Here is a 20,142-nt window from a genome sequence, read left to right as displayed (position 1 = left end):
CACAAGCCTGCACCGCGTACCTCGCCCCACGCCACCCCTGACATCACGAGGGTACAAGCGGGGTACGGAAAGTTAGTTCAATGAAGCAATTCCCGCCAAAACACCATACAAATTATGTTAAAGTCAACAATAAATTCCCAATCAATACTAGAAGAGAGTCAGGCATTCAATGCCTATGATGACAAGAGCTTTATCAAGGAGGATCATAGTCATCAGCTGCACCCAAATGACCCTACCCGGATAGCTGTTTTTCCGGCCGAAACTGACCGCGGCACCAACTTCGAGCCTTTCCACGTAGAAACACGCAACTTTCGCATCAGCACACTGCCGCCAACACCTCTGCAGCTATTCCAGCTTTTCCTTCCTATTTCCCTCGTTGAGAAATGGGTCCAATACACCAAAAGCTGGATCTCGTGGCTAAAGGAAAATGACGTTGTTGATAGCTGGAAGCACCCGATGACGAAGAACGCAAGGCTACGAGTTTGGCAAGGGACCTCTATTGCAGAAGTATATGTCTGGCTTGGGATGCTAATTTATATGGGTATACATAAGGAAAAGACGATTAAGAGCCACTGGAGTACCCCGAAGCCGGGGCAGCAACGCCCTGAACACTCAATCATCAAATTCATGCCGTATTGGAAGTTTCAGATCCTTCATCGTCACCTTCGCCCCTTTGACCACACCAAGATCGATGAGACCGGGCCTCTTCCGAAGGTATTCCAAACTTGTGATGAGTGGTCTGATCATATACAGGCCGCGTCTGCGGAGATCTTCTTCCCGGGCTCTCATCTGGCTGTGGATGAGTGTATGATCCGCTATACAGGTAGATCAAACGAGACAACAGTCGTCAAGGGCAAGCCTATCCCCCTAGGGTTCAAGATCTGGGTCATAGCACAACAGGGCTTCTTTATTCACTGGCTGTGGCACATCAAGGGTGAAAAATACGGTGCCGTTGGTGTTGAGCTTCCAAAGCCGGAGTCATCCTCACGAGGTCGCGGCAAGAGGGCATCACAAGCACCAAAGAAGGAGCCTAAAGAAGAAGACAAGCCTATCGCCTTAAACTCGACCCAAGGCGTCGTTGCTGCCCTAGCAAATACACTGCCAGAAGCGACATATCACGTCTTTGTGGATAACCTCTTCTCGTCGGCAGACCTCTTCCGCAGCCTCCGCACACATGGCCACGGGGCCACAGGCACAGCCCGGCCTAACTGTGGCATACACAAGGAACTTCAACAGGACAAGAAGGCTGATGGGGGGGCTAAGACCAGCTATGACTTCAACCAAGTCAAGATAATCCCAACCCCTGACAATAAGGTATTGATCTAAGACACTTTTCTATGTGAATTCCTTACTAATATGTCCTTGCGCCATCTAATTAGGTCAATCAGATCGCTTGGAAAGACAATCGCCTTATATTATTCCTTACAATCGTTTTCACAGGCGAGGAGCGTGTCTACCGGAAGAGGAAGAAGCCGTCCTCACAGAAGCCCGAGGCCAAGCCAATACGCCGCTTTTTTGGTGACGAAGCTGTCAAAGTCATCCTGATCCCGATAGTCGCTGCTGCTTATAACGACGAGATGAATCACGTTGATCGGGGTGACCAGTTAAAGTCATATTATGCATACGATCATCCCTTACGCCGGGGCCCTTGGCAGGCTCTCTGTTGGACCTTCCTTCTTGATGTAGTGCTTATCAACAGCTATCTTGCTCAGCTTCACGGGCCATAGCCAAATTGGGAGAGATGTACGAATCACAGAGAGTGGCGAGAGTGCATTTTCAACGCCTTATTTAATGAATATCATGGAGAAAGCCAGTCAAGGCAGAGGTATCGAGCTGGCGACGAATCTGACCCTGAAATACAGCAAAAAGAACATAATCTTATCCGCCGGAAGACAAATTCAGATTGCCTCGCTTGTCAAGGATATCGGCAAAGCGAAATAAGTTCAAAGGGCAAAAGGAAGCCTCTTGGGACGGTCAACAGCAACATCACGAGGTCACAGACGAGATTTTGGTGTAGTGTGTGCAAAGTCGCACTTTGTAACAATCAGAAGTGTTGGTACATTTATCACCATAGAGAAATAGGTGGAAGCTAATGTATCTCTTCTTTGGCGCATTTTAATTGGCCCCACCCCCCTGCAAATACCTCGGTGCAGGCTTGTGGGCACTCATGAGATAGATAAAGGTGTGGCACAGTTGGGCACGTTGTGCCGCAACTGGTTGATCTTTTGCAAAAGAGGCCTATTGGCTCAATCGGCATGCCACCCGGTTCTGTTACAGCCGAAGCCGCCAATATTAAAACTCATAGGAGACACATAAGCCGAACTGCTTGACAAGCTCAAAAGCGGTGCGTGTCTGCTGAAACATTCTTTGAACGTCCCAAGATCTTGTATCAACAACATCCTACGTTACCAAATCTACCAAAAACCAAATTCTCTAGCTCAGGTTTGTTGTCACATTTTGAGATAATAGCTTTGGTTAGGTTATTAGTCAACGTGCTTGATGACGGGACTATATACTTTACTTCTAGCATACCAGATGCTTAAAATAGCTATGGAAGAATGTTAATAGAAGAGAAACATCTGAGTAACTTTTCAGCCTAGTTAAAAAAACCCCGATTTCTGAAACCCTCTTTCACTACCCCTTGAAAGTTTCTTCAACCTCCTATGTCTTAAGACCTCGTCCGTCTTAGACGCACATAGAAAAGTACGAGTTGTAGCTCTTGCAGATACTACCGGACTTGCAGCACTTCGCACCACTAAAGTTCTGGCTGTACGAGTCGAAATGTCAGATATTTGGTTGTTCCAAAGCGCAAGGGCCAATTGATTACTTACCCACCGCACTGGGCATACTTGGCAGCGCAGGTTTTAGAGCCAGAGCCAGATCCAGTAGAGCCAGAGCCAGAGCCAGTAGAGCCGGAGCCGGAGCCAGTAGAGTCAGAGCTGGAATTAGAGCTACCTCCATTCCAGACAGCGGGTCCAGGCATGGGGTAGGTCTTGTAGCCACCATAGATGCTGAAATTGAATGAGGGATCGGTCTTCTTGTAGGCGCCAGGAAACTTGACAGTAGGACCCGGCGGGCTGCTACCGCTCCCGCCACCGATGATCTTGACCTGGGCACATCTATCTAAAGTAAGGAGTTTGCCGACGAGATTGGGGAGAAATATCAGCTTACGCAGGGTAGAACTCAGCCTGGCCCACGTGGGCGCCGTGGACACCAATGTGCTCAACACGGAGTAGGTATTCGCCGTTGGGGGTATCCTCGGGGATGTTGAACTCGATCAGGTTCTTATCCCAAGTGCACCAAGCAGTGGACGTGAAATCGAGGCCGGTGTCACAGACACCCGTCTCGTAAACCTTGAACCATTCACCGTCACCCTTGTAGGTCTGCGCAGTAGTGGGCGCCTTGGAGAGGTATGCCAGGCCGGGACCAGGGTGCTGCATCGTAGCACCAACGGCAAGCTTGAAGCCAACCTTGGTGCCAGCCTGAATCTCGGCAGTCTCGGTGTTGCCGGCGTTGGTAAAGGCGCCCTGGTTGCAGATGATGTCGTCTAGATTAGGCGTCGAGTTGTCGCGGACGTTCTCCCACTTGATGGGGTTATACTTGGTCGGCCGGGTACTCGCACGGATGTACTGGTTGCTGCCAGTCTCACGGCCGTCGATGACGAGCTTGTCGAAGAAGTAGTGGCCATAGACCGAGGGGGCCAGGGCGGCGAGGGCGGTAGCGACAGTCAACTTCATTGTGTTTACTTGGTGGACTCGGGGTTTGCTCCTGAAAACAGAGCGAAAGAGGACTGAAATTGTATGGGTTCGACTAGCGAATGAATGAAAGAAAGAGTGTATACAGAAGAACGATAGAGCGAACGAATAAAAACGAATGGGTGAATGACTCGATGACAGGACAAAGTAGACGGCGGTTTGCTTCCTTTTAAGCTTTTTCCCGCTCGCCACGGAATTTTCAGAGGAGAACATCACGGGTGTGCGTGGCGACGAAGGATACCGTCCCATCTCCTGGAATAGCAACAAATTTGTTGTCCAGGTCGATGAAGACGCTGGGAGCATAAGCCATGGCGGTTGGGATGTGGGGGACGCCGAGGTAGTCCAGGAAGAAGGAGTTGCAGACTGCAGTGTACTCCAAGGCTGAGTCTTCCAAGGCCCTGATTGCCTTTAGCTTGCCCCTGTAATTAGGCATAGGTGGGGGACTCCTGTTGCATGTCAGCACTTGGTCAGGTTCCAGAAAGATACTGCGCGGAGCGACCAAAATATTAAGGACTTACTCTCGGTTCCACCTGGAGCCGTACTCGCTGGGGATAAAGCGCTTCGTGAAGGAAGTCCGCTTGGCGGCTTCGATCAAATTGACCTGGTTCTGGCCCGCCTCATCGGTGGCGAGGGAGAGAGCAGAGATGACCGTGTTGACCTGATACTTGTCTAGCACTGCAGCTAGACCATCGATATCGTTGTAATCAACTTGCACCGTCTTCGGCTCCCCCGGCGGGTTGCGGCTTAGAATAATGTACTCATATTTGTTCCCGGCGGCAACAGTCTCTGCAATAATTTTGCCTACACCGGAGGAAGCTCCAGCAACAGCAACGCAGACCATTTTTGCTGACGCTTGTTTTGGCGCAAGAATAGGGCATTCACCGGGGATTGGGTGGGCGGAGAGACGTCGTCGTCAGCTATGAGAAGAAACTATGTGCAGTGATACATAAGGAAATGGCTGTGAGTTATGATGGTAGGCAATGTGTAGTTCTATAGAAGGAGGAGGGAGAAAATGGATGGCCATAGACCTCACTTCTCTCCATCCCGTAGATACTACATCAACCAGGCAGTGGTACGCCAGCAGCGGATCACTCGGCCGATGCTCTCTTCGCCTGCTACATGCACATGCTCACTTGGGCTTGATGTGTGCCGTGGAGCAGGGGCGCAAACGTTTCCCGTGAAGGAAGAGGCAAAGCCCGCTCGACCCGCTGTGTCCACCCAGTGTCCACCGGTCCGCGAACTCGGGCATTGCATCGAAGGGCTCATTGTGCGGGTTCCGGCTCCGAGACAAGGGCTAAAACCTACCCACTGTGAAACGCGGCCGCCCTGCCCGCGCCGTGAGTTGGTTCGGGTTTGGCGACGTTTTCTCCGTTTCATCATTGTTGTAATTTTTGGCCACTCGCTTCGGACTTATCGGGAAAGATGCACCCATTCTCTGGCCCGTAACAGGAGCATGATATTGTCCAACCGTGAAGTTGTGAATCTGGAGCCCTGTCTAGCATAGCCAGTACCTGGCGCGTTAATATCACCCGGCCAGAGAACCCCGTCCCAAATTTAAGACGAGAGAGAGAGTTGATCATGATATTTATTTGCTTGAGGCCTCTTGTTTAAACTACTTATCTTCACCCCATTTGGGCAGTTCCTTAACTGTTCATGTTTTCACTCTCTTACAACTACTTTCGCGCTCTGTATATCTGATCCTCACACAAGAGTCAAAAAATGGTTGCCGCTAACCTCACTCTCCCCGCCACCATGCGAGCGCTCTTGTTAACTGGCGTGTACAACATTACAGTCCAAGATGTCCCTGTCCCTCAACTTCTGTCACCGCGCTCTCTGTGGGAGACTATGTCGTCATCCCAGACAACCTTCACCACGGCCAGCTCCAAATGCACCAGTCTTTTCCCACATCCTACGGTTCCGGCCTTGCCTCCCCCAATATGTCCGGTCTTCAGGGTACGCCCATGCCCCCTCCCCCCCCAAGACGATTACAGTGTAAGGGAACATGACTGAAACAACTAGCAGCTGAGTACGCCCGTGTCCCCGCCGCGGACGCCAACCTGATACCCCTGCCCATTCCACTGAACGAGACCAACCCTACCCTGGAGCAGAGCTTTATCACCGTCGGTGACATTCTGGCCACCGGCTGGACGGCACTCAGCTGGTCGGGTTTCCAGCCCGGAGACAGCGTCGCCGTGTTCGGCGCCGGTCCCGTCGGCCTGATGGCTGCCTACAGCGCCATTCTCCGCGGCGCCTCCCGCGTTTTCTCGGTCGACCACGTCGACCACCGCCTTCAGGTCGCCCGCTCCATCGGTGCCATCCCTATCAACTTTGTCAAGTCGGACCCTGTGACCCAGATCCTCGCACATGAGCGCCTGGGTGTCCGCAGGGCCGTCGATTGCGTCGGCATGGAGGCACTTAACGCCCAGCTGCAGTTCGAGCCGCCTATTGTCACCCAGCAGATGATCAATGTGACCAATTTTGAGGGTGGCATCGGCCAGGTTGGCGTCTATAATTATGTTCCTGGCGCCCCCATCCTCCAGGAACATCCCAATATCAACCCTTCCATGGATTTCCCCATCAGTGATTTCTGGATCAAGGCGCTCAAGTATCAGGCCGGTATCGTGCAGCCATACCGCATCGCTCCCGACCTTGTCAACCTGATCGCCAGCGGGAGGGTCAACACGACCTTCATCACGTCGGCTGTGATCAATATCGAGGACGGCCCCGAGTACTATGGGCGATTCAATCGCACTGAGGAGCTCAAGGTCTTTATTTCTTTCCCTCACAATACCACACGAGGTTCCAACCTTGGTTAAATGGCTTTATTTAGTCTTTCATTCCATAGCTAGATGGTTAATGTGACTGAGGCACAGAGTGTTGAGGTTTGAGCGTGGGTAAATGAAGGCTAATCATTTTGGGGAGTTGAGTCGAGATGGATAGGAGGTTGTTCTATGCACCCTTAGAGCCTACCCGTTCCGTATGACGGAATTGAAGAGGTTTGATTAGGCGAATAGTAGATTGTATTCTCACCTCGCGTTATGGAGTAACTGAAGGGGTTTAGTGAAGAGGAAAATAGCAGATTGTATCTTCACGTCGCCTTATAGGCTCGGATTTCCGGCGGAGGGGAAACACATGCCCGAGACTGATGTTTTTCATCAGGAGAAGCGTAGTTGTCCTCTGTGCAGGTAAGATTACATAATGCAATCAAGTCCACCAAGTTACCAGTGAATAGCACATGTTTAAATTAAGTGAAGTTATTCCGTCAGTCTTTGTTCTATGTAGTGCTCCCCCGCTTCCTTGTCAATTAACTGCAAGCTGCCCAAGCGAGGTAATTCTAACTGTTGTTGTAAATGACCGTTGTGCTCCAATCAAGACAAAAGAAATCAGCAATCTGCGAATAGTACTAGGGCCACTGCATCCCAAAACGACCGCACCGGGTATAATTCTGTGCCCGGTTCATTCGAGTCAAGCCTGCTCAACGGCTACTAGTTACCACTTATATTACCTTCGTGGGCTGCACCACCACTCTCCTTTAATGCTTCGCGACTGGGCCTGTCCCACCTTCGCAAGAGGCTTACCACGAAAGCAAGGCCGACGCGTCCGATACCGACCGCAAAGGCCCCCTTGATGCCTGACATGTAAACGCTGAGGATGCCATTAAGCTGATCGCCCGGAAAGGTCGCGCGGACCCCCCTGGCGCCGGTGGCAAGCAATTGGAGTGGGTTCACACCGGGGGCGTCGGTGGCCAATACATCCAGCATGATGTTGACAAGTGCGGACTGGCCGGCCGAAACAAAGGGGCCCCCCAATGGTCTGGAAGGCTAGCGGCGCATGCCCGTTGGCGGTGGATATTCAACGAGTAGTTCCGGTTCTGCAGAGGAGAGATTTATGTAGAATGATAGCGAGAATCGGCGGCGGGTTGCGGATCCCTGAGGCGGTAGGGCTGGTGCCGTCGATGCTCTGGAAGTAGATGGGCAGATAATAAATGGCCAGAAAATAGGGGCCGGCCAACAGGAGGGCCAAGGCCGAGCTGGTCCAGACATGACGGTCCCGCATCAACCCAGGGGCGAGCATGGCCCGATTGCCCCGAGAGTACCCCCACGCGGCGAAGGCGATGGTGATGAATACAAAGCCAACAAGCAAACCGATCACGATGCCAGAGTCCCAAGGGGGGGGTCTGGCCGCCATATTGTAGCGCCAGAATATGGGTAATGATAACGCCCATGACCATGCCCACACCGACAAAGTCCATCTGTAGTAGCTTTTCGGTCAACGAGGCAACAGATGGCTTAACCTGTGGAGGGTTTCGGAAGAAGAATATGATAATGAGCGCAGAGAGGCCACCGATCGGAAGGTTGATGTAGAAGCACCACCGCCAGCTGACCTTAGCTGCAAAGGCACCGCCAGCTAAAGGCCCCACGACCGAGGCGATACCGTAAGATGCACCAATTATTCCAGTAAATATGGGCCGGCGAGACTGCGGCACGGAGAACGCAATCAGAGTGTATGAACCAGAACCGATCCCTGCTGCGCCAACACCAGCGACAGCACGGCCCATGATTGAGGCTGCTGAACTTGGTGCCACTCCGCAGATCAAGGACCCGATTTCGAAGATGAGTATGGGAAATAAATAGGAAGGTTTAAGTGGGAAGAACTCGTAGGCTTTCCCCCCTGTGTGTGTGCGCACAGCTTAGAATGGATGTCGTTTGGAGATGAGAAGTGGAGCGGCCCATCATCGGAGACAGACTTATATGCCAATTGGAAGCCGCGAACACAAATGAAGAATGCGGAACCGTACCACGATACGTCGTCCAGACTGTGGAATTCATCCGTGATTTTGGGGATGGCTGTGGTAATGATGGTCTGGCTATGCTTAGCGTACGGTGAGTATGCTACCATATCCAGGGGGACGAGGAAGATACTGAGGGCCAAAGCAAGGAAAACAAACGCCAGACGAGGCCCCGTCGGATATTCCTCCTCGAGCCATGATGCCGCGCCATCCTGCTTGGCTTTGCTGCTCTTCTTATCACTTCCCTCCTCCCCCTTCACCTCGCTGTGGAAAGATGGGTCTCGGGGGGTGCCGGAGTCACTCTCTGGGGTTAGGGTAGGAGCCTGCGAGTATTGTAACAGACCCAAAATCTCCTGAGATGTTCCTTCGGATGAGAGAGCCATGATTGCTGGAGCTCAGGGGCTAACGAGGTATGCGCGACCAACTGCAATGGACAAGTCAGGAAAGGTGGCTCCCTCTAAGATGGCATTCGAAGCTCATGGAAACCAGCATAGAGATGAGCACCAAATATTTGCTACCAAGTAAGTATCTCGGAACAAAATTAAAGTTGTGACCCACGCCCAGCCCGACCTGCCTTCAATCAGGACATTGGAAATGCGAAGTCTGCCGAAGCAGAGCTAGAAACACCATTACTCTGACATGGTGGTCAGCGGGGGTCGAGCTCCGCTGCGCTAGACTAAGAAAAGAGTATGTGCACTAAGACTCTAATTTAATAATTTCCTTTTACAGACAAATCGCCGGGTATTATGAAAAGCGAATGTTACAAGCGATGCTGATGATGGCAGAGTTATTGAAAGTCAGCACCACGCATCCAATACTCCGGACCTAAGGCAAATCTTAGCGCCTGGGTCGGCCGCAGACGGCAGGCTCCTAGTTGCAGTACAACACGGATATCAGCAAGGAAGCCGCCCAGGTCAACAGGCGCTGCGTGGAGTACGCTGCCTCTCAAATGCATATGAAACGGGAGGGTAGGGAGACTAAAGATACATCTGGTGGAATACGCCCTGACTGACTGTTATCTAGAAATGGTTCTGGAGAATGACCTTGGACTGACCTGGAGTTATTTTAATCCGTCACGACTTCTTTAGAAACGGTCTGGAGTGCAGGGACCCATATGATACCAAGGCAGAGGGTGCAATATGGTACCCTACAATTGCTAATATGTGGCTAAAACTCGAACGACCTTGAGTGACAGCATCTCTTGGCGTGGAGGGAAGGGAGCACGAAGTAGCCAGGTGGCAGTTAACTACCCGGTCAGCACGGCAAGCGCGTTAATCAGCACCTGGCGCCGCTGACGCCCGAAGATCAAAAGTTCTGCATTGTGCTTTCCCAGCATGCGTTATGTGGGGGTGGGATCAGAGTCAAAGCAAGCCAATGTGGCCCTATTCCGATTCTCAGTGCGTCAGAAGCCAACGTCAGAATCGTTAGCTGTTTTCTGTCTTCTTTAGTTTCAGACATCATGGTGTTGCAGCTGGAGCTAGTCGAGAGCGCTCTCATTGGGGCCTACGGATTTGTGCTCGATGCAACAAGCCTGGCGGAGGCCTAGTATACACCAGAACTGCCGGGAATTATTCTCGTTTGCAGAATGCTCCTGTCCAGAATACTGTGTGCCCAGGTTTCAATCGACAATCATGACTGGTCCCTGACCAAGAATGAATCGAGCTCCTTCTGAGTCCAGTCCCACAAATCTTCAGCAAGCATGTGGTTCTTGGTGTGAGGACTTCTCTTGCCAGTCTTTCCGATGCCAGAGTAATACTCTCCGCTCTTGACATCCTCGGCTGTGCAAGCCCACAGTTGTGCCTTGACTCCCTCCTCAACCGAGACCCCCATGATGGGAGACAAGACAGACAGGATCACACGATAAGTCAAGTTGTTCCTGCCCATCACCTCTGTCAAACCTGTTCTCACCATTCCTGGATTTACAGATGCTACCCGAATATCAGGGTACTTGTGAGCCAGCTCCTTGGCGTATAAGATATTGGCTAGCTTGCTCTGGCCATACCTTTCCACTGCTGAGATGGAGCTGCCGTCGGTCTTGAGCGTGTCGAATATAATACCCGCTGCCGGCGCCCGAGCATGCGACCCTGATGTCAGGCACACGATGCGGACTTCCCCGAGCCGCGTCTGCAGCGCGGTTTGCTGCAAGATAGGTAAGAGTAGCCGGATAAGGAGGGCGTGGCTAAGGAAGTTCGTGCCCAATTGCAGTTCGTACCCGTCCGCGGTGAGACCCTCTGGATGGGCCATGATGCCTGCGTTGTTCAAAAGTACGTCGAGACGAGATGATGATTCGAGAAATCGAGATGCGGCACGCTGAACTGACTTCAAAGAGCCAAGGTCTAGCTCCAAGATACTGATGCGGACGCTCGGAACGAACTTCTTGATCTCATCAACCGTATGCTGCGCTTTGGCAACATTGCGCGCGGCCAGCCAGAGGTGGCCAGGATCATGCTTCGCAAGCTCCAAAAGCGACTGCTTGCCAAGGCCTGCGGTACCGCCTGTGATTAGAATCACTCTGTTGGTAAGCGGCGGGATGTCTCTCGCGGGGGTGAATGAGATTGGTGCCGAGCAAGTTGCCATATCGGCGGGAGGGGAGAGAAGAAATGCTCTGGGAAAGCTGAGGCTTGCGACCGATGACGAGTTGGCACCTGTTGTCATTAAATGTAATGTCTACCAGTGTCGGCAGCGCCTAGGTCTCCCACGCTTCATGCTGGTTGCCCCAACTTCCCGGTAGAATAAAACAAAGTCCGCATTCTGCGATGCGGAACATGCGGCCGCAGCATCTGTGCCTGGGGGCATTCCGACACCGAGGCCCACCGCTGGATGATCCCAGCAGGTGTGGCTGCACCCTGGTTCAAGTGGGTCTCTAGGGCGAGCCTGGTGTCCCGTGGCCAGGCGTAGTTCACCACATCAAGGCACACTTTCCCTGAAGCTGAAAGCGCCCATGTGAACAGGAACTCCTATCCCACAGGGCCCAAGCACCTACAACCGTAGCACCACGCTGGATGACAATCCTGCGGGGCTTAGGGAAGAAGCCGGTCGTCTCGTCGTCGATGAGAATGGAAGTGTCTATATCGGGAATCAGTTTTGGGCTGCGTTTCGTGATGAGGTATGTAGCCGCGGGCTCCAAGGTTATTTCGGCAGGATGACTCCGGGTATGGAGGCATTGATGTTTGCTATTACTATGTCCGCGATCAACTCTATGAGTAATGAAGATTTGAGCGAACCGAGAACCCTTCCTCCCCTCTCTCCCTATGACATGGAGGGCTGATGAGGACAAGGTCAAGAACAAGTTGCATGTAGAAAACTCTGATCTTGTCGCGCGGTATCGCATCGGCACAGAAATCGCACTCGCCCGCGCCGACTTGATCAACACCGCGGAGCTAGATGTAATCCAGGAATTTTCCATCTTTCTTGATACTGTTCAAACCATGGAGTCTCCGAAATACGTCTGATCGATGACTGGTGTGCTCGCTCGGGTTGCGGTGTCAGCCGGGCTGCACCGCGATGGGTCGGACTTCCCAGGCATGAGACCTTTCAACATTGAGATGCGACGGCAACTGTGGTGGAATATCTTGTTTAATGACGGATGCTCCGGAGTCGACTAAATCGCTGAGGCCTCCCTCCACGAAGAGATGTTCGAGACAAAACTTCCCACCAACGTCAACGATGCCAACCTCGATCCCGGTATGAAGGTGCCACCTGTTGCCAAGGATGAGATAACTGGCAGCACGCCCACTCTCATCCGGTCGGAGCTTTGGCATCTGACCCAACGTACCAGCTCTTCGCCGTCCGCATTGAAATCGAAGCGTGGGATGGATCTGGTGGAGGCGCTGAAGCTGTGCCGGGGGACCACGAGGCGTCTGAAAGTGGATTACTTCGACAAATTTGACTCCGGTACACCTGCGCAGCTGTTACTCAAGCATTCGATACGACTCGTTCTTGCCAAGTATGAACTCACATTATCCTACCGAATCGTTTATTCTGGAGGCAGCAGTGAGGATTCCCCAGCCAAGACCCATGTAGAGTGGCTGATAGACAGCGCGTCGTCCATCCTAAACCAGCGCGCCGACCTGTTGATCGAACCTTCGTTCCATCAGTAGTCGTGGCAGCTCCGGGGCTCTGTGCAGTGGCACGCACTCAGCATCGTGCTCACCCATCTCTTCAGCCAGCTACGGGAGCCGACTCTCGATCACGCCTGGGCAGCGATGGAAAATCATCTTGCCATAGTGCCTAAAGAGGCGAAAGATGATCCGCTTTGGAACCCAGTCTCCAAGCTTTTGCACCAAGCCCGAAAACTCCATGCCGAGCAAGGCACGCAAGCGGCAAGGCTGGAACTTGCAGCACGACTGCCCAAAACGGTTCCGCATTTCGGCAGCATCGAAGACCTCGTGGAGATCAGCCCATGGTTTGTTGCAGCCGGGTGAAATACGGTTTCCTCGGGCACCAGTGATAACCTGATTCTAGATACGGGCAGCAGTACGGCGGAAACACCCAAATCCTGTTTTCAACCCTCTCCCAGTCTCTTTGTTGTGGGGAGAGACTGATAGCATGGCAATTAGAGGTTTATCAAGCTCGCAGCCATTCCAGCTCCATATGCTTGCTAATAAGTCAAGTTAATGAACACTGTCTTGGGCTCCGTGAACGCGAGCAGCACGTCCCTGCCGTTCTCTCGACCAATCCCGCTCTCTTTAGTGCCGCCGAACGGGGCGTTGATAAAAACCATACTGATGCAGTTAATACCGACGTTCCTAGAGTCCATCAAAAAACTCGCTAGGCGCATAGCGCGGTTAACATCTTAAGTAAAGATGCCCGCCATGAGGCCGTAGTTTGAATCGTTGGCGAGCTTGATAATCTCCTCCCCAGTGCTAAATTTATTGAAAACCGCCACAGGTCCAAAGATCTCCTTGCGGACGATCTCACCGTCCTTGTGAACGCCCTCGACAATAGTAGGGTTGATGAAGTAGCTCTAGATTGCTCGTTTGTCAGCCTCGCGCATCTCTAGGCTTCTCATTGCTTTTAAGTGACAACTCACCGGCCCCTGAGGTGCCTCCCCTCCCGCCAAAACCTTGCCCTCCTTCTTTCCGGTCTCGAGAAAGCCCTTGATTCTCTCAAACTGAAGCATATCAACAACAGGGCCAACCAGCGTTCCGGGCACATCCGGGTCTCCCATTGTGGCTGCTTTCTCCTCCATGACGGCTTGATACTTGGCAACAAACTTATCGTAGACCCCCTCTTGCACATAGACGCGACTAGCCGCGAAGCAGGCCTGTCCCGAGTTTGCCGTGATACAATTCACGCACCACGTAACTGCGTTGTCAATATTCGCATCATCAAAGACAATAGCCTGGCTCTTTCCACCTAACTCGAGAGTCACTCGCTTCAAGTTACTCTGTGCAGCCATCTGTTGGATCTTGCGGCCCGTCATAGTGGAGCCCGTAAAGGATACCTTTCTAACCCTCATATGACTGGCGAGCAGGGAGCCTGTCGAGCCGTCGCCAGATAGGACTTGGAAGACACCAGGAGGAAATCCGGCCGCCTTGATAAGAGCTCCGAGAGCTAGAGACGCCAAAGGCGTCTTCTCAGACGGTTTGAGAATAAAGCAGTTGCCAGTAGCCAGGGCGGGGCCGGCTTTTTGTCCCGTCATGCCCATCGGACCGTTCCAAGGCACAATTCCGGCAGTGACGCCGAGCGGTTCGTGCCGAATGATCTTAAGGAAACCGTCGTCTTGCGGGAAAGATTCTCCTGCGAGCTTGTCCGCCTATCCAGCGAAATAGCGGAATGCATTGATGGCCATACCTAGCTCCATGCCGCCAAAGGGCTGCACCGTCATGCCCAGGGTCAACCTCGTGAGGGCGGCCAAGGTAGCTTGGTGTTTCTCCATGAGATCTGCCAGCTTCAGCAGGCAGTAGCGGCGATTGGTGGCTGTAGTCTGGCGCCACGCGGGGAACGCGGCCTCCGCTGCCTCCACAGCCCTTTCGACATCTTCTTCACCAGCAAGTAGCACCTCGTTGGAGACCAAGGATTCGTTTTTAGGGTTGACGACTTCGAACTTACGGCCGCTCTTGGCGTCGACGTACTGAGTGCGTTAACATCTTGAAACTCGGTCATAGGAGGCCAGCAGCGAAGTATTTCGTGTTTGGAGATCGCGTCATACCTCATTGTTTATGAATAGCTTGTTCGGAATGTTCTCAGCACTCCAAGGAAATTCATCAGTCTCGCCGGCCTTTGTACCACTTGCTTGATTGTCCCCTGACATGTTGGTACTGGGGACAGGTAGGTAGGAAGTTTAGTGTGAGAAGATCGAGTGAGATAAGGATGGTTTGCTGCTGACTGGAAAATCGGGGTGATGCCATCCGCAATAAGTTGATGCAAGTTAGATATAAGTATATCAGCGACCACACCATTAGAAGGCATCACTTTTACGGGCTGACAGTCAACACCGTATGGCTACGATCAGGTGCGGATATGTGCGGCCGCGCCTCAGCCTATTGTCAGAGTGGTAGTAGAGTCTCTGCATGATTCACGACCCTGTTCCAACCTCAATTTCTGAACCTCGCCCCGCTGCCCTCGAGGTTGATAGTTAGCCCCTTTGCAGGGTACAATGTGCGAAGTACATATCTTTGGACCATGTGAAGTACCTCGTAGGGTGAGGTGCGGTGGGCCAGGTCTGTGCATAGCCAGGGACTCAAGATGTTACCCCGGCCTTTTGCGCTAGGAGATGGTCTTGGGCAACCCCGACACTTCGTGTTCATGATGCAGACATTTACCGAGCATGTTATGAAGCGTATTCTCGGACAGGACAAGTCCGATAATTAAAGTTTGTTCATTTTGAGTTCACTCTTGGGCAGAGTGAAGTCCCCTGTTGTGTCTATGAAGTGCGTCGAAAAGCCACGCCATCCACTTTAGGTACATGCCCGTCCTCAGTCTTCGTTGTGGGCGGAGAATGCGGCCGCGTCTAGGAACAGTCGCAGATGGGGTAATTTGACCACTTTTAAGGGAGTCAAGGTGCCCAATTCATAGCAAGGCCGCGTTACACCCGCAATCCCGACAAACTCGGCGCCAAGGGAAGGAGATGCATCATTGCGTGTCAACGGCTTTGGTCTGCACCTGAAGCGTCCGAACCTCCCGGCAATCAAGATACCATCATCAAAAGAGCCCTCCATAAGCCCTAATGGCTTTTTGGTCACCATCATCGGCTATTTAGCACTGCCACCAAGTAATATACCCAATGTAGCAGTTGAACATGACGATATCATGGGCGTGGCCATGGGAGGTAGATCGACTTCAAACATTCCACAGGAGGAGGCGAATAAGGCCCCCATGTTCTACGGCACCCACATGCAATCACGTTGGTACGCTGCTCCAGGGGAATTAGCCTACAAGTAGGGCTTGACCTGCTCCTCACTCCATTCCCAGAACTTGCCTCCGAGCTCTGGGTCCACCATATCCTTTCGGACCGTCTCGATCTTTCCAAATGGCGAGACTGGCAATTCATGTTAGCGAGCAAGTTTCGCTGTAGGCCGTATAGGCACTTGAGGAGTAGCAGCTCACCCCATCCACCATTGTTATCCTCGGTGATGGTGTCACCGAGGCCAGCGAAAAGCTCAGTGTAAGCGCCGTTCTTCGGCTCCGAGCTGATGAGTTTCTGGATGCGCAGTATTAGTACGATTATGTAGAAGCACGCAAGTAGAAATAGCCGGAGCTGTTATTGTTTTCTGGGAGAACGCACAAACATGGCAAGCTCCATCTTGGACATGTTCTGCTGGAGATTCGTCACAAAATTCCCGGGATTTAGAGCCTGCGACATGCTATCAGTCATCATGATGCAGAAAAAATCGGTGCTTGTACGCAGCAACGAGCTTACCAGGCTAATGATTCCCGTCCCTTTTGTCCTCCTAGCGAACTCGGCTGAATGCACCACGCTGGCGGCCTTGCTGCGAGAGTACTTCATCCAGGCGCCCTCCTCGCGATGATAGTCCATATTGGTAAGGTCGATAGCCGGGTTAGGCGCAGCGTCCGCGGCGCTGGAAGCCACCCAGATGACACGAACCGAGGCCTTTGGCGCCGTGCGCGCGGCGGAGGAAATGGGTGAGGAGGAAATGCGCGATGTTGTTCACTCCGTACTGAAGCTCATATCACTGTTTTGTCTTAGAGCCCTGGGGGGGGATCATCACGCCCGCGTTGTTCCACAAGACGTCCAGTCGACTCTCGCGGGCCAAGAAGTCCTCGGACGTCTTCTTGATGGTTGATAGATCATCAAGTTGGAGGCTTAGGAAGATTAACTCTCCCTTGGAAGATGGGTGCGCCGCCGTTATCTCGTTAATAACCCCCTTGGTCTTTGACTCAGACCGAGCGGCGATGTAGACCTTGGCGTTGTGCTGATAGAGGATTTCGACAAGCAGTTTGCCGAGTCCGCCGGAGCCGCCCGTGACCATGAAAATCTGGACGATACGCATGATTAGAATCGACGGCTTGTCAGCGGCACGAGGAAACTCGCGACGAACCTTGCCACCCTGATCCGCCAGGTTCTTCTCAGTCAGCGTGGCCTTGCTGGGCAAGACCGTGCTGCACCTCATGCCTAAGTTGAGACTCATAGTGAAGGGTTGAGAGGCTGTTGGTAGTCTGTCGTACTTGATAACTAAATCGGTCGAGTTGTCCGGATCCACCGAAGCACTAGAGGAGAGAGTGCAGGCTGCATCGGACGCCCTTGAGAACGGTGGGAAGCATGCTAGATATAATGCATCGACGGCGAGGGAGGGGGGAGCTGATCGTACGTGTGTACCTAATGAAAATTCTCGCCCTGCCACAAGCGAAATCCAGAGCTCCTTAAGTGGCCAATCTACCTAGTGAAGAGGTGCATTGGTTCAGACCTCAGCTTTGAACACCGTGAGGGACCGGGGCAGGTCTCAGAGGCGCCAATGTCGTACCTCATGAAAGAGGGTGCGGCCGCATTTCCCGCCCTGACCCTCTACGCCACAGGGCTTAACAAGAGCTTGAAGGCCCGACCGCGGCAACTGCCGACCAATAGACCCCCAAGACTGAAAACTAAAATGAGGGGGAAATAGTATAAAAACCCCAACACTCCCGTTTGCGGCCGCATCAGCCGTGCGTTTTCATGGCTTCCGAGATTTCCTCCTCCGTTCAAGGCTTTCTTCTCAAATGTCCGCTCAGGATATGTCACACCAGCCACGAGCCGCGCTGGCCTGCACGGCTTGCCGTAAGGGCAAGCGGAAGTGCGACAAGACCCTCCCCAAATGCGGCCTCTGCTCCCGCACCGGCCGCCATTGCGACTACGATGTGGATGCCCAGCCGTCGCCCCCATCCGCATCTGACTTTGCTGCCTTGGTGGCCCGGCTATCCGAGCTGGAGGATCGGCTGAGCCGCACCGTGACCAGCGGCAACACTACTGCCGATAGTGTTCCCACGGGTAGCATCTCGGAGAGCAGAAATCACGGCACGACCAGTAGCAGCAGCATAGCGAGTCCGTCGGCTCCGGCCGCTCCGTCCGCTCGGACCGATGCCAACTCCAGCGAGCCGGCGAACGGGTTTCCTTCGGCTCTGTTCCTCGACATTGACAGTTTCAAAAACGCTGGCATGCGGCTGCCTGCGCCGCACATTCAGATTCCCCTGGTGACTGCTCCCTGAATCCCGTATCTGTGCCTGCTTGGCCTAGTATCCCGTTCTCACAAGGCGCCAGGACGTGCTCAGCATACTGACCCAGGAAAATAACGTTGTGGAGATCGCAAGTCTGTATTTCAAAACAGTCCATGCCTGGATGCCCATCGTCTCCAAGAAGCGCATTGAGCTCGGCATCCCCCTGAGGAACAGTGGCCCGGACCTCGCCATGTTGTTTCTTGCTATGAGGCTGGTCACCTCACTACCCGGGGATTGCCCGTCAGTCATGCCATTATATAGCCTGTCGCAGAAATTCCTGGCCCTCTTTGAATCAAGCGGTGGGGTGTCTATTTTCTATCTTCAGGCGATGATCCTCGTTGCTCTGTACGAATACAGCCAGGCCATCTACCCGGCTGCGTGGATGACCGTCGGGGCCTGCGCTCGATATGCGGATCTGCTGGGAATCACGTCTGATAGAAAGGACTGGGACCTCATGGATAAATGCGTACGTTAACCTTCCCTTCTTTGGCATACTGTTCGGGCGCTTACATCGATCAAATGAGCAGACGACCTGGACGGAGGCTGAAGAGAGGAGGCGAGTACGGTGGGGCATCTACATTCTCGACAGAGTCATTGCCCTTGGAAGCAGGGGAAGGTTTTCCGCCCCTGAGCCTGTCGAAACGGCCTCTCTTCCCGTGGATGATACTGCCTGGGTAAACGTCGAGAACCTGGTCCCTGCCGCACGGAACGTGACGCTGTCCGGAACATGACACTGACAACCATGCCCAGGACGAAGGAGATCCGCTCCGAGCAATAAGCCGCCCGCTCACAACGCCCCTTGCAGTTTCCCAACCGCAGTTTGCCCGAGTTTGCCAGTCTGCGGTTTTGATCAGCCGCTGCTTGACGATCTCTAGGCAGAACGCCGCACCAACCCAAGCCTCCACCATGGCCCATGTGTACGCCCTTGCCGATGAGCTCTGCGGCTTCATTACAACCCTTGAGGCGGAGCTACCGATTGCCGAGGTTACTGCGAGCAACCTTCATCATCTCGTCCCTCGCTGTCTGGCCTGGTCAGCTTTGTTTATACTAATCGACCCATACTGCTGTCCACAGAAAATACGTCAAGGGCCAGGCTACACGCCCTCAGCAGAGGCGAAGACTACCGACGAACTCGGGTTTCAGATCCGGGCTGTTAATATCGTCAAGATCGTGAACGACCGGGTTCACAGTGTTGCGATGAAGGTCATGGATATCATCAGTGAGCTTAGGCGTGGGAGTGTAGAAGAGCTTGGAACTCTCTGCCCCTTCTCCCTGGACATTCTGTATTGTGTCATGGTCACGTTCCACTGGATCTGCCGGGAAGGAGGCGACAATTTGGTCCGAGCCCGCCTGGCCGATATGGAGAGATGCCTCAATTGGATAGGGGAACGCTGGAAACTCTCGAGAGAGTACTTGAGCCTTGAAGAGTACCACAACACCACAAGTCTGCTGGCTTCTGGGATGGCCATGTAGTAGTGGCTGCGCCATGGATGGCAGCTTGAACACAAGTCTCGTGTCAGGGAACCTAGACACCGGGAGCAGAATATCTAGCCAAAGCCAAACATAGCCCGTAACTTGGCCAAGCCATTCTTGAGCAAATGACATAGCACGCACATTCTACAACACAGCTCGGAGGATAGATCAAGAGTAAATTTGTGTTCGACAATACCCAGCTGCGGACAGACTTTAAGAATCCTAGATTAGAATACTTAAATGCGTGTATCTACAAATGTCACCCAATCAAAGGTTTATCATTAGAATATTTATCGTGAGGCTAATTTGTTGATCTATAATTTTACATGACCTGCATAACAGGAAATTCTAGATTTGTAACCCTTTAATTCCGCGCGTAACTATGGTACATAAGAAAAGAATTCAATGTGAGAACAAGCGAGGAATAACTTGAAAAGAATGTGACTAGACCAAATGGGATGATCCTCAAAT

General features: G+C 52.7%; 9 protein-coding genes across 9 annotated transcripts; 3 read left to right on the top strand and 6 right to left on the bottom strand.

Moving 5' to 3' along the window:
• Positions 1–627: 627 nt before the first annotated feature.
• On the top strand, positions 628–1,326 carry LRP88_02078 (uncharacterized protein; the record flags this gene model as incomplete). The annotated part of the gene is made up of 1 exon (XM_083238749.1): positions 628–1,326. One exon carries the CDS (start codon positions 628–630, stop codon positions 1,324–1,326), a length of 699 nt encoding a protein of 232 aa, XP_083105344.1.
• Positions 1,327–2,685: 1,359 nt separating this feature from the next.
• LRP88_02077 (glycosyl hydrolase family 61-domain-containing protein) lies at positions 2,686–3,737 on the bottom strand (the record flags this gene model as incomplete). The annotated part of the gene is made up of 3 exons (XM_083238748.1): positions 2,686–2,767; positions 2,832–3,119; positions 3,172–3,737. The coding sequence occupies 3 exons, from the start codon at positions 3,735–3,737 to the stop codon at positions 2,686–2,688; spliced, it is 936 nt and encodes a 311-aa protein (XP_083105343.1).
• A 217-nt stretch (positions 3,738–3,954) lies between these two features.
• On the bottom strand, positions 3,955–4,596 carry LRP88_02076 (uncharacterized protein; the record flags this gene model as incomplete). The annotated part of the gene is made up of 2 exons (XM_083238747.1): positions 3,955–4,201; positions 4,274–4,596. The coding sequence occupies 2 exons, from the start codon at positions 4,594–4,596 to the stop codon at positions 3,955–3,957; spliced, it is 570 nt and encodes a 189-aa protein (XP_083105342.1).
• A 1,045-nt stretch (positions 4,597–5,641) lies between these two features.
• On the top strand, positions 5,642–6,571 carry LRP88_02075 (uncharacterized protein; the record flags this gene model as incomplete). Its single annotated transcript, XM_083238746.1, has 2 exons — positions 5,642–5,708; positions 5,778–6,571. 2 exons carry the CDS (start codon positions 5,642–5,644, stop codon positions 6,569–6,571), a joined length of 861 nt encoding a protein of 286 aa, XP_083105341.1.
• A 1,633-nt stretch (positions 6,572–8,204) lies between these two features.
• Positions 8,205–8,927, bottom strand: LRP88_02074 (uncharacterized protein; the record flags this gene model as incomplete). Its single annotated transcript, XM_083238745.1, has 2 exons — positions 8,205–8,232; positions 8,554–8,927. The coding sequence occupies 2 exons, from the start codon at positions 8,925–8,927 to the stop codon at positions 8,205–8,207; spliced, it is 402 nt and encodes a 133-aa protein (XP_083105340.1).
• Positions 8,928–10,173: 1,246 nt separating this feature from the next.
• On the bottom strand, positions 10,174–11,121 carry LRP88_02073 (uncharacterized protein; the record flags this gene model as incomplete). The annotated part of the gene is made up of 1 exon (XM_083238744.1): positions 10,174–11,121. The coding sequence occupies one exon, from the start codon at positions 11,119–11,121 to the stop codon at positions 10,174–10,176; it is 948 nt and encodes a 315-aa protein (XP_083105339.1).
• Positions 11,122–13,339: 2,218 nt separating this feature from the next.
• On the bottom strand, positions 13,340–14,800 carry LRP88_02072 (uncharacterized protein; the record flags this gene model as incomplete). The annotated part of the gene is made up of 4 exons (XM_083238743.1): positions 13,340–13,510; positions 13,577–14,286; positions 14,341–14,620; positions 14,699–14,800. 4 exons carry the CDS (start codon positions 14,798–14,800, stop codon positions 13,340–13,342), a joined length of 1,263 nt encoding a protein of 420 aa, XP_083105338.1.
• Positions 14,801–15,920: 1,120 nt separating this feature from the next.
• Positions 15,921–17,138, bottom strand: LRP88_02071 (uncharacterized protein; the record flags this gene model as incomplete). The annotated part of the gene is made up of 5 exons (XM_083238742.1): positions 15,921–16,027; positions 16,096–16,189; positions 16,274–16,342; positions 16,409–16,600; positions 16,719–17,138. 5 exons carry the CDS (start codon positions 17,136–17,138, stop codon positions 15,921–15,923), a joined length of 882 nt encoding a protein of 293 aa, XP_083105337.1.
• A 565-nt stretch (positions 17,139–17,703) lies between these two features.
• LRP88_02070 (uncharacterized protein) lies at positions 17,704–19,671 on the top strand (the record flags this gene model as incomplete). The annotated part of the gene is made up of 4 exons (XM_083238741.1): positions 17,704–18,174; positions 18,242–18,664; positions 18,723–18,890; positions 18,949–19,671. 4 exons carry the CDS (start codon positions 17,704–17,706, stop codon positions 19,669–19,671), a joined length of 1,785 nt encoding a protein of 594 aa, XP_083105336.1.
• Positions 19,672–20,142: the final 471 nt, after the last annotated feature.

This window comes from Fusarium phalaenopsidis (genome assembly GCF_050370095.1).
Source record: "Fusarium phalaenopsidis strain FUZ10S chromosome Unknown contig_32284, whole genome shotgun sequence".
NCBI classification, from domain to species: Eukaryota; Fungi; Ascomycota; class Sordariomycetes; order Hypocreales; family Nectriaceae; genus Fusarium; species Fusarium phalaenopsidis.
Note: the sequence above shows the minus strand (reverse complement) of the source record. Positions and strands in the feature narration are given on the sequence as shown.